The sequence below is a fragment of the Eupeodes corollae genome, chromosome 1, assembly GCF_945859685.1.
Source record: "Eupeodes corollae chromosome 1, idEupCoro1.1, whole genome shotgun sequence".
Taxonomy (NCBI): domain Eukaryota; kingdom Metazoa; phylum Arthropoda; class Insecta; order Diptera; family Syrphidae; genus Eupeodes; species Eupeodes corollae.
The window spans coordinates 268,085,395-268,101,833 of NC_079147.1; the positions used below are offsets into that span (position 1 = coordinate 268,085,395).

Below are 16,439 nucleotides of genomic sequence, written 5' to 3' on the forward strand. Positions count from 1 at the left end.
CTTATCATCCTCGTCCTGATATACGGTGCAGAAGCATGGACGATGACAAAAGCGGATGAAAGCACCTTGGGTCGCTTCGAGGGAAAAGTTCTTCGTGTGATCTACGGTGCCGTATGCATCGAAGCGGAGTGGAGGAGAAGATGGAACGACATCCTGTAATGGCTTTACAGCGACGTAGACTTAGCCAGAAGGGTAAAAGTCCAACGACTAAGATAGCTGGGTCACGTGGAGCGAATGGAAACCAATGCTCCGGCGAGGAAAGTCTTCGAATAGACACCCACAGAACAGAGCAGTAGAGAAAGACAGCAGATCAGGTAGAGCGCACAAGTAGAAAGTGACCTCGGCCAACTTGGAGCGCGAAACTGGAGACATCTAGCTAGGGACCGAGCTAGATGGAGAAGTTTGGTTGAGGCCCTAGTTCACACAGGACTGTAGCGCCACCTTAAGTAAAGTAATAAGCAGATAAGATAAGATAAGCAGCGAACGTAATGGTCTTAAGAAACTTGGTGTTATTATCATAAAATGAGTTATGTTGATACGTAGTAATCATTTTCATATCGGAAATGGGGAATAAAAAAAGGAATAGGACCTAAGTGGCTACCATGTGGTACGCCAGAAGTAAGAAGAAAAAAGTAGGAGAGTAAATCTGAAGCGAACATTACATTTACGGCTTTTTAAGTAAGAACAAAATGTATTTTAACAAAATAGGTTCGGAGCAAAGCGTTGATAGCTTAAAAAGTTTAAGTCTATGAAACATTTTGTCGAAAGCCTTTCTAATATTAGCAGAGGTAATTTGAAGTGGTACCCGTGGCATGATGGTTAGTGCGTTGGACTGTCATGCCAGAGGTCTTGGGTTCGATCCCTGCCTATGCCATCTAAAGTCTTTTCACGGGTACTGCCTCTTGCGAGGAATTGACAAATTCTCCAAGAGTAACTATTGTCATGAAAAAGTGCTTTCTCAAAATAAGCCGTTCGGAGTCGGCATATAAACTGTAGGTCCCCTCCATTCCTGACAACATTACTCGCACACAGGAATGGTTGAGAGTTGTAAGTCACTAGGCCTTGGTTCTCAACGGACTGTCGCGCCACCCAATTTTTTTTTTTTATTTTTAATTTGAAGTCAATTTCTTTTTTAAGTGCCGAGAAAGTAAAAGATACAAACTCCACAAGGTTAGTAGTTGTAGACCTACATTTCTGAAAAAATTTGTCAACGGCAAAGAAGAGATTTTTAATCAAAATTTTAAATGTCGTAGAAGACATTGTTAAATGTTTAAGACTATTCTTCATTTTGTCCCTATGTAAATCATACTAAAATAGGGAAGAAGACAGATAAAAACCCTTAAATAATTGAACTTACCTTCTTGTAATCGTCCATAAGATTAGTCAAAACCATCGTATTATTACTTTTACTTGCATCCGAAACATAAAACTGTTCATTCATAGTTTTAAGTTGGTGCTTCAAGTTCTGTAACGAAACATTAACACAAAACAAATTCAATCAATTTTAATAAAAACAAGAAACCATTATATTGTTTATATATTTACATCAATCTCTCTCTGACTATTCTCAAACTGCGTCCGCATATCCTGCAAAGCAGATTCCATCGCTCGTAACTGCTCAACTTCGACCATATCTTTTGATTTTGTTCGCAAAGCATCATAACGATTTTCGACAATCTCCAAGTTTTTCTTATAACCTTTAACATTCGACAAAAGCGTTCTTATGTGCAAATCATAACGAATCAATTTTCGTTGATGTTCTTTTTCCAGGACATTTTGCAAAATTCGTTCTTGTTCGGTTTTGTGGAGTTTTTGTGAAGATTTCAATTGATCAATCTCAATTTGCAACTTTTGAATCATATCATCACTTTCTTCGTTGCGCGTCTTAGCCTCCGATTGGAGTTGTTTCAATTGTTTCTTATGGCTTTCTCGCTCGCGGGAGAAATCTTCATTGAATTCTTGTATGAGACGCTCATTTGTTCCAGCAAGATGTGCTATTTCTTTCTGATAATCAGCATTGGCATTTTCTATGGCTTCAATCTGGCTCTCCAAATCACTTATTTTCGAGTTGGTCGTTTTGAGTGTTTCCTTTAAGATTTCGTTCTCTTTTTGTGCAAGGTTGAAGGCTTTTTTGAGACTTTCACTCTGTCGGTGGTAATCTTCATTCAATTGAATAAGTTCAATATTTTGTTCTTCGAAGAGCTCATTAAGATCATCGAATTCACTGCATGGCACATCGAATATTTTTGGCCTATCAATGGCCGTGAGCAAATTCTCCCATTCCTGTTGTTCGGCATTTAATTGCTCAACTTTATCCGCTTGAAGGGACATCAATTTTTCCATAAGTTTTACTCTATTTTGGCATATTTCTTCCTCCTGCACGACCTTAGCTGTATTACTTGAAATAAGCTTAGCATTCAATTCCTTCTCAGCCAGAAGTTTTGCTTTCAAATCCTCAATTTGTAAGTCTTTTTCGTTAAGTTTCTCGCCACTTTGGTTTGTTTCAACTTTGAGTTTTTGGATTTTATCGATATTGCACTGATTTTCAACTTTCAGTCGATTCATTTCCTGTTGAGTTTTCGAAAGCAGAAATTCAAATTCACTTCCCAGAGTTCGTTGACAATCAAGTTGAGAAGAAATTTCCAATAATTTTTGTCGCAACGATTTTATCTCACGAGTATCTTTGTCTTTTTCAAATTGTAGCTTTTCAACAGTAATCTCTTTCATATCCAACTCGAATTTAGCTGTTTCATATAACTTACATATATTTTGATATTTTTCGGAAATTTGTTGAATCTCTGCTTTAGTTTTTCTTAAACTTATTTGCTCTAAGCTTTGACTAGATTTTAAAGAATTCAATTGACTTTGTAATTCTTTGTTTTCATTTAGAATTTTTTCAATCTCCTCGTTGGAGATGATGTTTGTGACAAAAGTTTGTTCTGATTGAGGCTCCTTCGGTGATTCACTTGGAGTGCGAGTGGGAATTTGTTTTAATTCTTGTGAACTTTCGAATTTTTCAATTTGAGACTTTTGTTGTTGTAGTTTTGTTCGAAGTTGCTCAATTTCATACAATTGGTCATTGTAACGTTTTTGCACGATTTGAAAGTCGTTTATTTCTGATTTTAACGAACTTATTGTTTCGTTAAGTTCTTGGATCATTTGCTCTTTTTCAAATAATTCTTTTTGATGTTTTATTTGAAGACCGGAGTCGGCATTTTGGTTTTGGGATAACTCATTTCTTAGCGAATTTATTTCCTGATCTTTGTTGTTGAGTTCAGCAATCTGGAATAAAAGGAAAACAAATAATTGTACCAATAAAATAAACCGATTTAAACAAAACCTAATTATTTTGTTTTTAAACTAAAGATTTATAGGAACGCAGAAATTTCTCAAAAATCGGCTAACTAGAAGCAAACATTTTTCTGGAATTGCAAATACACTTTTTAAATTGATAACATTTTGTAGGTAGAAGTGGGAAGGTAGAATTCTGAAAGAAATTATTCCATAACCTAAGATGACAATTTTTGACCTTATCTTAGCATCGAGGCACATCTCTTGAAACGGATCATAAATTCTGTTGCTCGTAAAATAGATGAAACTTGGGATTAGGAAGTCTTAACAATTCCTGCGTGCGAGTAATAGAAGAAATCGAAAAACCTACAATTGTATGTCAATGACTATTTTGAGAAGTACTTTATCATGACATAACTCCCTACAAGAGGCGACATTTGTGAAAAAGGTGGTACAGTGGAGGCCTTACCCACTTCTACTATGTCCGCCAAGGTAAACATTTTAGTTAGGATCGGAGAACTGCCATGCAATAAATGGGCAGGTTCAGTCGAAGTCTTATAAAATGCCTTAGACAGACTAATACTTTGGGCTGATCGGTGTGGACTGGGTGTTAACCCACACAAAACAGATTTGGTCTTATTTTCGAGGAGATACAAAATTCCATTTCACAACCCTCCCTATATTAAAGGAATCCAATTAAAATTCTCAGTCGAAGCTAATTACCTGGGTCTTGTCTAAGAAAAAAAGCTATTAGTAATAAATGGGGCTTACAACCCAGAATCACGCATTGGCTATACACATCGGTAATCAGACCGATTTTAATGTACGGTGTGGCAGTATGGTGGATTGCCTTAGGGAAAGGTATAAACCGGGATAAGTTAAATAAAATCCAACGTAAGCGGATCGCTTCGCACGACCCCATCTGCGGCACTGGACACTTTACCTAACACCTCTTGACATATTTAGCAAACAAATAGCTGCAAGCTCTGCTATTCGCCTCAAAGCTTCGTCGCAGTGGACTAACAACAACATTGGCAAATGGGTACTCCGTAATTCTTAGGTATTTATAATCAATTCCAAAGCACACAGACAACACCATCCCCCAACTGCAATTCGGCAGACATTTCTAAATGTCTATACCTCCCAGATCTTTCTGGGAGGATAGGGCATTCCTGGAAGATGGGTCGATTCATTTTTATAAAGATGGTTCAAAAATAAAAGAAGGGTTTGGTGGAGGTGTGTACTCTGAACAGCTGAAATTAAGTCTCTCATTCCGCCTTCCCAATCATTGTAGCGTATTCCAGGCGGATCTTTTGGCGATAAAAGAAGGCTTGTCCTGGCTTAAAGACTTCCATTGAAAACACAAACTAGAATTCGCGAAAATAAACAATGGTTTACTAGAAGGATTAAAGACCTAATAAATCGGAGTGATCTAGCATATCGACGCTGGAAACGTTTCCGTTTAACGAGCTCAGTGTGTTGAACAAATCACTACGAAATAAAGTAGTTCAAGAGGTTAGATGCGCAAAAGTACAATTCTACTCTAAGCGTTTAGATCCGATGGTATTAAACTATGGAACAACCTCGGCCAGCTAGGAATAGGTAAACAAAGAAATAATTTTCAAGCTACAATGAATACAAATGAGCTAAACAGTAAATTTTCTTCTACACCTTTATATACTCCAAGAGATCACGTATCTCTGTATTACGGCACTAACTAAAACGCGTTTATACTAGTGGCATTATATAGGTCACCAAGTTGCTCAAAAAGTGTTTTTTGTGAAAAATTTATTGAATGGGTTGATAAACTTAATGTTCGTTCGGACGAAATACTTATCGTTGGTGACTTTAATATCGACTGGTGTCAGTCAAATATTGAAAGATATGTAAAAACAAAAGGTTTAAAACAACTTGTGAATTCTCCCACTAGAATAAATAAATCTTCAAAAACGCTAATTGACTTTGCTATTACGAATTCAAAAAAAAATTACGGTTAAAACTACCCCTGATTTCAAAATTACCGACCATGAATCTGTTTTAATCAATATTAATATAAAAATAAAAAAAAAGAGATTAAAAAGGAAAAGTTAACGGTGCTGAAATATAATCGAGCAAATTTTGAATATCATTTAAATTCAAGTAACATCTATAACATTTGTTATCCAAATGAAACAAATGAAATGGGTTTGATATTTAAAAATATTATTGAACAAACTGCAAATTCATTTGTGAAAACTATAAACGTGTGTGAAGATGGATTTGAATGGTTTAGTAACCAACTTCGAATATTGAAACATCAAAAACTTGCCGCTTATAATAAGGAGAAATAATTACAAATACGAGATAAACAAAGCAAAAAGTAACTTTATTCAAAATAAAATAATCTGTTCAACTGATCAAAAATCAATGTGGAGAAATATAAAACAATTTGTTCTTAAAGAAAAACAATCGCTAATCTCTGAAATTGTGTTTGAAGATGTAATGTGTAGTGTCAATTCAATTATAGCTAACAATTTTTATAATTATTTTGTTGAAAGTATAACGGAAATTAATGACTCCATCCCTAATGCCCCATTCGTAAATTATATTACAAGAAACCCGATAGAGTTCACTTTTTCTGAAATACAATTGGCTGATTTGAAAAAAAGTGTTTAATAAAATTAAAAACAAAAGAGATCCTAATTATATAAACATTAAGATTTTTAAAGACATGATCAATTGGATTGGTCCCCCATTGGTGAAAATAATAAACTAGTCTTTTAGTGATGGTGAGTTTCCGAACGCTTGGAAAGTGTCTCAAATAACTCCAATCCCGAAAGTCAAGAACTCAAAAAATGCGAAGACTTTAGACCAATTAATGCCCTCCCTCTCTATGAAAAAGTACTCGAAAAAGTTGCATATATTCAACTGGAATCATTTTTCGAAAATAATAAGTTGATAATTGAAAACCAGTCCGGGTTCAGAAAACAACATTTATGTGAAAGTGCACTTAATATGGTAATCGCAAATTGGAAACAACAACTCGATACAAAAACGAAAATAATATGTGTTTTTCTTGATTTAAAACGAGCATTTGAGACAGTTGATAGAGCAATTTTATTCGAAAAATTGGAACAGTATGGAGTTCGTGCTGAATCATTAAACTGGATGACCTCGTATCTGTCAAATCGTAAACAACAAACTAAAGTGATCAATGTAATATCAGAAGAAGCTGCAATCAATATTGGCGTTCCCCAAGGTTCTATTTAAGGAACATTTTTATTTAACATCTATATAAATTATATTACAAAAGTTTCAAGAAATAGTGAATGTGCATTATTTGCAGATGATGGTTTATTGTTTTTAAAATGTGACGACTTAGAAGATGGTGTAATGAAAATGCAATTCGATTAAGATAGTCTTAGTTTTTGGCTCAGAGCAAATAGATTAAAGATTAATGTTGCTAAAACCAAAATTATGATTTTAAGTAATAATTTAAGAGGAGATTCTGCTGTAAATATAAAAGTTGATGGTCAAAATCTTGAAATGGTAACAGATATAAAATATCTTGGTGTTGTCATAGATAATAAGTTGACATTTAATAAACATATTGACTATATTGAAAAGAAAATTGTTAAAAAAATAAATCTACTTAAACGAATTCGTAAAAACATATCAACATTAAGTGCAATACAAATATTTAACGTAATTATAGAACCCCATTTTGAATATTGTTCATCTGGGCAGTCATTCCGTAATTTTCGAAACGATAATCGTCAAAACGATTATCATTAACGATATCGTCAATAATTCGCTTCACATAACTTTATCGCTATCGTCTCGTCAATCGTTTTCGGTATAAGATCGTTCAGTATGACTGAAATGTCAAAATGAACTCAACGAAAGATAATGCTTGTTCGATAACTTGAAAATGTTATTAGACTTGGTTTTTCTCTATGCAAAATTTTGAAAATTTGCAAAAAATGTATTGTTAATAAACATGCTACATATTTTGTTATGTTTATTGTAATTGTCACTTTTTGTGTTATAATTTGTTGCCGCCGAAGATAAAACAATAATATCAAAATGTTTGTCCAATGTTTCATATTTTTTGTAAATCAGCTGCAATAATTTGGTCCAAGGGAAGGGAGTGAAGGCTTTATTTTATCCACAGGGAACATTACTTGGCTTCAAACATATTTTTCGTTTCCAAAACTAATTTGGATTAGTGCTTTGTGCAAAAGCTATACAAAAATCGTTGCATGTCGAATATATCAATGTTCCTACGCCCTTAAAGTTTCAATAGTTACAACAAATTTTAATATTGAATGAATTTAACATTATGTATGTAGAACGACAACCGTCTGGCTAATTTATTGTTTATAATATCATTATAAAGTCCTCTTTTGCAATTCCAAAACTACAATTGTTAGATTTATTTACCAACAATTAAGAGAGATTACTAATGTTTTGTATATAAAAAATGCGTAACCGAATTCATTGTATTCTTTTGAGTTTTTATTTCCATTTTGTAACAAAGCTAAACTACACCGAAACTTTTTTACTTCAATTTGCTTAGTTATCAATAGAAATTAATAGCAGACGATACCTACTTAGCTATCGTGCAAACGCTATCGTTTTGACGATTATCGTCTTACGTGAAGTGAGACTATCGTCGAAACGCTATCGTCTAGCGATTATCGTTTTACGGAATGACCCCCCTGTCCTTTTTTTGTCGAATCAAAGTATGTTAAATAGAATCCAAAAACTTCAAAACAAAGCCATAAGAATTATGTTAAAGTGCAATATTTATACACCTATATGTCATATGTTGGATGTGTTGATGTGGTTAAATGTTAGAGAAAGGATGCTTTTGAATGTTTTGGTATTTATTTTCAAAATAAAAAACAATCTCATGCCGATTTATTTGTCACGTTTGCTAAACTATGTTGGTAATGTGCAACCCTTTAATTTAAGAAACAATCAAGATTTTAGACTACCTATGGCAAGAACAACTGCGAGTCAGAACAGTATTTTTTACAAAAATACCAAGTGACCAAGTGAATTAAAGACTGAATTAAATTTAAACGTTTTCAAACGAAAAATTATAGCGCATATAAAAACTCAGCGCAATGTATCAATATAAATGTAAATTATATTACTAGAAACATTCATATACATAATTATATTATTAAGTTTATTTAAAAAATTGTTAAATTATTTATTTGATGTTAAGCTCTCTTATTCCATTCCATATAATATGTAACAAAAATTATTGTAAATTTATATCATTTGTAATCAAAGCTAAATAAACACACATACATACATAAGACAAAAGGACTGAACTTGATATGGACAAAGTAACTTTTTTAGTCTTACTAGACTTTTCAAAAGCATTCGACATGGTAAATCACTCGATACATCTGAATAAACTGCGTCACAAATTCAAAATATCTTCAGAAGCTATTAAACTGCTTTCTTCCTTTTTGAATGATACAAAGCAAGCCGTTTTTTTATATGAAAATCTCTCCGATTTTCTTACGATTCAACCAGGAGTTCCCCAAGGATCAATTTTATCCCCCCTTCTATTTTCATTATATGTGAATGAAATTAGTTTCATTATAAATGAAGTATCGAAACATTTTTATGCCGATGACATTCAAATTTACAAAAGCTGTCCTTTGGGTTTAATTGAAGACTGCGTTTTCACCCTGAACCAAGAACTAGAAAAGATATCTTACTGGGCGTCTTGCAATGGGTTGTTTCTCAACGCAAGCAAATGCAAATGTCTGGTTATATCAAGAAAAGAATTAGATCTAAAATACTTTCCTTCCATAATTTTAATCGAGAACCCATTAGAATTCGTAAATTCCAGTAAATATCTAGGTGTAATCTTCAATAGAACATTGACCTGGAATAATCACGTCAACCAATTGATAGGTAAAACCTATGGAGCGCTTAGAACGATGTGGACCGCCCAAAACATTACTCCATTTAAAACCAGACAAATGCAAGCAAGGACCCTAGTTATACTTCTCTCACTCATGGATGCGACATTTTTTACAACTGTGATTCCATCAGCAAAAATAAACTAAACATAGCCTTTAATAGTATCATTCGATACATCTTTGGGTTAAGAAGGTACGACCATGTTTCACATTTGCAAGAGATTCGACTTAATATGCCTTTAAATGACTTCATGAAGCTTCGAACATAGATACTGTTTTTAAAATCTTGAAAACAAGTCAACCAGCCTATCTCTTTGAAAAAATCAGAATGCCAACATCGAACAGATCGACATCGGTAAGAAAGGCAATTTTTCATCGCTGCATGTCGCCTCTGGAACTCACTGACCACTCATCTGCGGGATATAAGTGATATGAACATTTTCCAAAAAAGTATTAAAATCTTCTTTTCTAACCAAAGCAACTAACTTAACTTAGCTTATCATCTCTTCTTTTTCTCCTTTTTTTCTTCTTCTAATTCTATTACTTTTATTATTCCCTTGTTTTCAAGTCAAATACTATATTATCAATAAATATTTGTTTTTCTATTTTCTTAAATTTTATTTTATATAATTTTCTTTTGTATTTTGAATTGTTATCTAAAGTTAAGTCATAGGCTCTTATAAATGTATAAGATATCTGTTATCTTACTGTGTAATCTTGTAACGTGATATCAAGATCTGATATCCGTATTTTCTCAGATAGTCAGGCCACTAAAAAATCTTTGGACTCTTTCTCTACAAACTCTTTAACAGTCCATAACTGCCGATCATCTCTAATGGTAGGTAGGTAGGTACAAATGGCGATCTCAAGGCAACTTAGCCTGAGATCCAATTAGCGCTGTAGTGCCGTTTTGATACCAAAAACTCGTTTGACCTTTGTCGCATTGATAAAAAAGATTATTTCCCACGATACCACTATGGCCCGGATTCCAGATCAGGGTGACACCGAGGTTAATATTCAGGCTCGCAAGTTCATCGCGACATTGCTGGACCAATTTAGATGAGGATGTGGCCGAGTTAATGGCTTTGACAGCTGCCTGACTGCTGTAAAGATAGCCGCATTTCGGTTTTGGTTTGGGCTTTGTTTAAGTATCTTACATGCCTCCCTTATTGCCAGCAGTTCAGCCTGAAAAACGCTAGCAAAGTCAGGAAGCCTAAAGGATTTGGCTACATTTAGGGACTCAGAAAAGATCCCAGAACCAACTCCGCACTCCATCTTTGAGCCGTCAGTAAAGACGGTTGTGTCGAAACCTATCGATACGATGTCATCCTCCCAATCTTCTTTGGATGCGAAAATAACCTTAAAACCCTTACTAAGGCTCAATGTAGAAGTGCAGTAGTCAGTGTCTACCGAGATAATATCTGAGGGAATAAATTTCGTTGTGTAGCTGTGACCATAAGGTTTTGACAACCAGCTGTTTGATTCCTTCAGCCTAATAGCGCTGCAGGAAACTATGTATTTAAAAACAAAGGTCGATTGGTAGAAGATCCAAAATAACGTGGTGCCCACGCAAGCTGTTCTCTGAGCCTTCTTTAGCTTATTAACATTATAGGCTTTGCTAAGAGCAGGCCACCACACAATCGAACCATATGTTAAGATTGGACGTACTACGGCTGTGTACGTCCATAAAATCATATTCGACTGAAGTCCCCACTTTTTGCCGAAAGTTTTGCTGCAGGCCTAGAAGGCAACACAGGCCTTCTTAACCCGTTCTTCAATATTTAGTTTCCAGTTTAGTTTAGGGTCGAGTATAACTCCCAAATATTTTGTACAGGAAGACAATGATAAGATTTGACCGTTGAGTCGAGGTAGCGTAAAGGGCGGTACTTTAGTTTTGGTGGTAAAGAGCAACAGTTCAGTTTTACTTTGGTTAACTCCTAGTCCACAGCTCGTGATCCAGCTGCTAACTTTCTTCAAAGCTGACTCCGTGATTTCACTAATCACAGAGGTGTACTTTCTTGACACCAATTGCACCAAATCATCCGCATAGGCTACCGCCTTCACTCCACATCTCGCTAATTTAACGAGAATTAAATCCATGACCAGAAGCCATAGAAAAGGCGAAATGACACCACCCTGGGGTGTTCCCCTACTCACGTGTTTTGTTGCGATTGTATTGCCTAGAGAGGCTCGAATCTTCCTACCACTGAGCATGGAAATAATCCATTCTCGAATGAATTCTTCTACACCGAACTTAACGAGCAATTCTTCTATGGATTCGTTAAGGACGTAGTTAAAAGCACCTTCTATGTCTAGGAAGGTGGCAAGAGTAAATTCTTTATAATGGATTGTTTGTTCTACAGTACGCACTACTTGAGGGAGGGCAGTCTCCGTAGATTTGCCCTTAAGATAAGCATGCTGAGACGTTTTGAGAGGTCGTCCAACTAGGATTTCTCTAATATGGTAATCAAGAATGCGCTCCAAGGTTTTAAGCACAAAAGGTTAAGCTTATTGGTCTGAAATCATTCGCGGATTCGTGACCTCGCCTACCCACTTTCGGGGTAAAAACTACTTTGACCTGTCTCCACGACATGGGCACATGTTCAAGAAGAAGACATCCTTTGAAAATTTGTTCTAGCCATGGAGCTGCCACATCATGCAACTTTTGAAGCATCAGCAGTATGCCATCCATGCCTGGGGATTTAATGGAGATGGCACAACAGTTAAATATTCACCTTTGCTGGGTGCCGGGCCATAGAGACATTCCAGGTACCTTTAAGGCAGATGAACTCGCTAGGAACGGTACAGTGCAATCGCCACTTGTAAACTGTTGCTAATGCAAGCCGCTATGAAAAAGTCAAACACGAGATGGAACAACATCACGTGTCAGGTCACGAAAAATGTCTGGCCAACACTATATTTAAAGCGTTCAAGGTGCTTGCTATCTCTAAGCAGATCGCATATAAGCTCGATAATAGCCGAACACTCTCTAATAAATCGCACGCGACTAGGAGTATTCTCAAATGACTCTTGCAGAAGCTGTATGAACGAGGAAGAGGAGGAAACAATTTTTCATCTTCTTTGTACATGCCCTGCTCTCGCTCAACAACGCAAGATTTACCTAGGAGAATTCTTCTTTAACGATCTAAACGATCTAAATTATATTAGCATAGTCAGCCTCTCACGTTTCCTAATTGACTGAAACTGGTTCCATTGAACTTAGGAGGAATCCTTAAGATTCATGGGGTATCACAATGGACCATTTAATTGGCCTAAGTGTGTCTGTTTCTATCATGGACACTGGACAGCAACTTTAACCTAACCTAAGCCCTTTATAAAGTATTCGTTTATTAATATTTAAATAAAACCCTGTATTTTCCAATTGTAGGAATGATAACTGGAGAAGTGAAGTAAAACTGAACAAATTGTTGCGCACTTTCTTCTCCTAACACTTAAATGTTGAATAAATAGTTTATACCAAAACAAAAGCAAATGAAAGTCATGCTATACATAAAAATTAAGCAATTAATTCTTAAAACAAATGTGTATTCAACTTATTCAAAAAATCATCCTTACATGTGAGTGTAGTTTATCCTGGAGTTTCCGCACGACTATCTGCAAATCCAATACCTCATTACTCATGCCCTTCCAATCAGACTCTTTACTTGCAATTTCGTCCGTCAAAGCAATTTTAGACTCAACCAGTTGCAAACATCTTTTGGTTATTGTCCGATTCTCATCTTCCAACTGAGCGATATTCTTCTGCATCTGCAAAGCAATCTCATCCCGTTCACAGCCAAGTTTTTGCAAATCATTCAACAAGCTTCGTTTTTGATTCCGAAGTATATCAATGAGTTGGTCTTGGTCGGCGAGTCTTTGACGATGTTGTTCCAATACGAAATCTTTTGGATCGTCTTCCGTCGACGTCGTCGTCGTCGCTCGAGAATTACTTTGTTTTAATAGTTTTACAGCCGAATCTTTCTCTAATTGGAGTTGCTTCTCCAGCTCACTGCAGCGGGCGTGCAAGGCAATCCGTTCATTTTGTAGATTTTGATTGTCCTGCGTGAACTTTCTCTCGTTCGTGTATAATTTCTCGAGAACTTCAAGCTTCGAATTTCTCTGCAATTTCAGCTCACTTTTGTACCATTTCTCCGACTTACTCAGCCGCTCAAGTTCGCTTTTGAGTTTGCGTACATCTTGCAATGCCAGGAACAGCGACTGATCCTTCTCTCGCAGCAGGAAATTGATTTTATTCTGTTGCAAACTATCACTCGAAATGGAATCGTCATCGGCCGAACTTGGGGATGCTGGACAGAAATTCAAGTTCAAATCACTTATATTACCTGAATCGTACTGCGGTGATGTTGTGCTTGAGGAGATTTGTGACGAGACCGATTCGCGCCTCGAATTCTGGCGCTCCGACCCAGCGCCAATTCCATTTTGTGATTGACTCTGATTCTCAGCTGTTGGTGTTGATGATGACGATGGCAATGGCTCATTGTTGTTCAAGCTATGGTTTTCTATCATTATTTGATTTTTGTATTTTTATATCAATTTTCTTATCAGAAGCATTGTTGTGCTTCAATTTGCAAGATTTCGAAATGGTCTTTTGTTTGAAAGTTCAGTTTTTTCACATCATATGGAAGACGATGGTACTCAAAAAGTTCGGGGATGGTGATGTCATTTTATATTTTCAAAGTTAATCTATAGATGCTCATTAATTAAAATTAAAAACAAGTTTTTATTTTTCGAAAACACTTTATGTGCATTATTTTAATTGTTTTTGAGTTTTGAATGGGATATGAATACGAGAATTTGTAAATAAATAAACACGAATACAAATTTTTTAACAACACTTGCGACGAACGAAAATTCAACCACTTGAGCTTGTTCTTGTTTTTCTTTTAATTCTTTCGGTTTTTTGACATTTTTTGGGACAAGTCAGGTGGTTGAAGGAGGATTGGGACATCTGGCAGCTGTCACAGTTTGACAGGCGGTGGATTAGTATTTTAGCGAGGACATACTCAAGCGGTTGTAGTAAATATTCAAACCTTTTGACGGGTTCCCACAGTTTTGAGCCGGATGCGGAAATAATTAAGCATAACGCTATTCCGTTCAAATTTTGCAAGCTGATGATTCAAACTGACTGAAAAATATTTCGCTTTGGAAATTAGATAACAGCTTTAAACTCCTAAATAGCGGTGATGAGACTCTTAAGACTCCAAAAGTGGTTCCACTATGATGTGGCGCATCATGCCATATAGCGGCGTCAGCAACCGTACATTTTTTCGCCCAATCATCGCAAAAAACTTACTTTGTTTAAATTTTAAGGTCCGATGTAAATTTTGAATAAAACACAAATTCTTTTGGAAATTACTGTTATTTCTTTTTATTATGGTTACATTATATGGTTCGCGACCTTGGCCGCACCCGCCAATCCGACCGATCAATCCGTTAATGTGCCGAATTTAGCTCTTCAATTGTTGCTGGCTTATCGACCTACAGTTCGTCGTTATATCTTCTCCTCCATTCTCTATCTATGCGTACGAGACAAAAAATCACCCGGTGATTTTAGATGCTCGAGAGAGGACTTTACTTCTAAATTGCCTTCTAAGTCCAAAGAAGCAGCGATTTGCAAGAGTTATTCTTCGTTTGATTTCAGCGCTGGTGTCGTTGTCTTTTTAAATAGCGTTGCCTAAGTAGATAAAATTCTTAACTACTTCAAAGTTATAGCTGTCCATGGTGACGTTTTGTCTAACATGTCGTTGTTCAGTGTCCTTTTTTGATGACAGCATATACTTATGGTCTTGTCCTCATTGACCTAGGTCGAAACCCATCTTCTTCGCTTCCGTCGCAATGCTCAAAAACGCTGCACTGACATCACGCTTTGATCTTCCAATTATGTTAATATCATATGCGTATCCGAGTAATTGGATGGACCTTTGGAAGATTGTGCCTTTAGTGTTGACGGTTGAGTTTTGCACAATTCTTTCCAGAACGATGTTGATGAAATCGCATGACAGTGCATCTCCTTGTCTAAAACCATTTTTGACATTAAGTACATCGGTGAGATCTTTTCCGACGTTGATAGAGTAGCGTGCATTCTCCATCGTCATTCTGCACAAACGGATAAGTTTGACTGGGATGCCAAAACTAGACATTGCTTTGTAGAGCTCTTCCCTATAGATGCTGTCATACGCGACTTTAAAATCGATAGAGAGATGGTGGGTATCGATTTGAAGCTCCTGGGTTTTTTCCAAGATCTGCCGTAGTGTGATAGTGGACTTTCCTGGTCTGAAGCCACACTGATGAGAACCTATCAGATTGTTGACAAACGGATTCAGACTTTCATATAATACGGCAGAGAGGATCTTATACGCATTGTTAAGGAGACTGATACCTCTGTATCTGGCGCAGTTTAGAGGGTCTAATTTCTTATGTATCGGGCACACTATGCTGAGATTCCACTCATCGGGCATGCTTTCTTCCGACAGCGGAATTCGGTTCGTCATCGCCGTTATATAATTTGGCGAAGTGGTATTTCCATATTCTCAACATCGACTGCAGTTCTACTACGTTTCCCTGATCGTCTTTACAGGCTTCGGTTCGTGGCTGGTACCCTTGGGAGTTATTTTTTAACTTTTGGTAAAATATAAGAACCTAATTCCTGTTGTGAAATACCTCGATTTCGGCATTCGTCGTCAAACCAGGGGTTTTGCTGTGGTGGCCGTGTGAAACCTAGCACTTCAGAGGCGGCATCTCTGATGGATGCAAGGCAATGTTGCCACTCGTTTTCAATACTAAACGCTGGCAGCATAGGACTACTGGTCTGTTAAGGGACCTAACATTCCACGTACAGATCCGAAGTTCCTTGTCCTTATTTCGTTTGCGAGGCATGTTGGTGCTTCGCAACTAAAGGTATTTTTTACGTGGCCAGAAAGTCAGCCCGACGACGGCACAACCCCCAACCTGGAGGGCCAGATCCTTAATATACATAATCCCAAGAAATAGGAGCCGGATAAACCGCTCCTAACAGGAAGGTTGAACTACTTAGTGAACACCTTATAGGGCTTCTACGACTTATTCGTAACCAAGGTCTATAAGGAGCGGTTTATCCGGCTTCCAGTCCTTGGACTAAACTTGCCCGCAGAGAACGCTTAAATCAAGATAATTGCCATTCTGGCGTAGGTTCTGATAATGTTAGACTTCAAAAAACTATAA

The 16,439-nt window shown here is 36.5% G+C and overlaps 1 protein-coding gene across 1 annotated transcript in view; it reads right to left on the minus strand.

The window, feature by feature from the left end:
* Nucleotides 1–14,127, minus strand: part of LOC129954199 (interaptin) — a 35,404-nt gene extending 21,277 nt beyond the window's left edge. Inside the window, exons 1-3 of the mRNA XM_056067942.1 lie at nucleotides 12,795–14,127; nucleotides 1,546–3,282; nucleotides 1,358–1,465 (exon numbers count right to left, since the gene is read on the minus strand). Of these exons, the coding sequence (XP_055923917.1) occupies nucleotides 1,358–1,465; nucleotides 1,546–3,282; nucleotides 12,795–13,745 (2,796 nt within the window). The 5' untranslated portion in view covers nucleotides 13,746–14,127. The remainder of the gene's footprint in view (nucleotides 1–1,357; nucleotides 1,466–1,545; nucleotides 3,283–12,794) is intronic.
* Nucleotides 14,128–16,439: the final 2,312 nt, after the last annotated feature.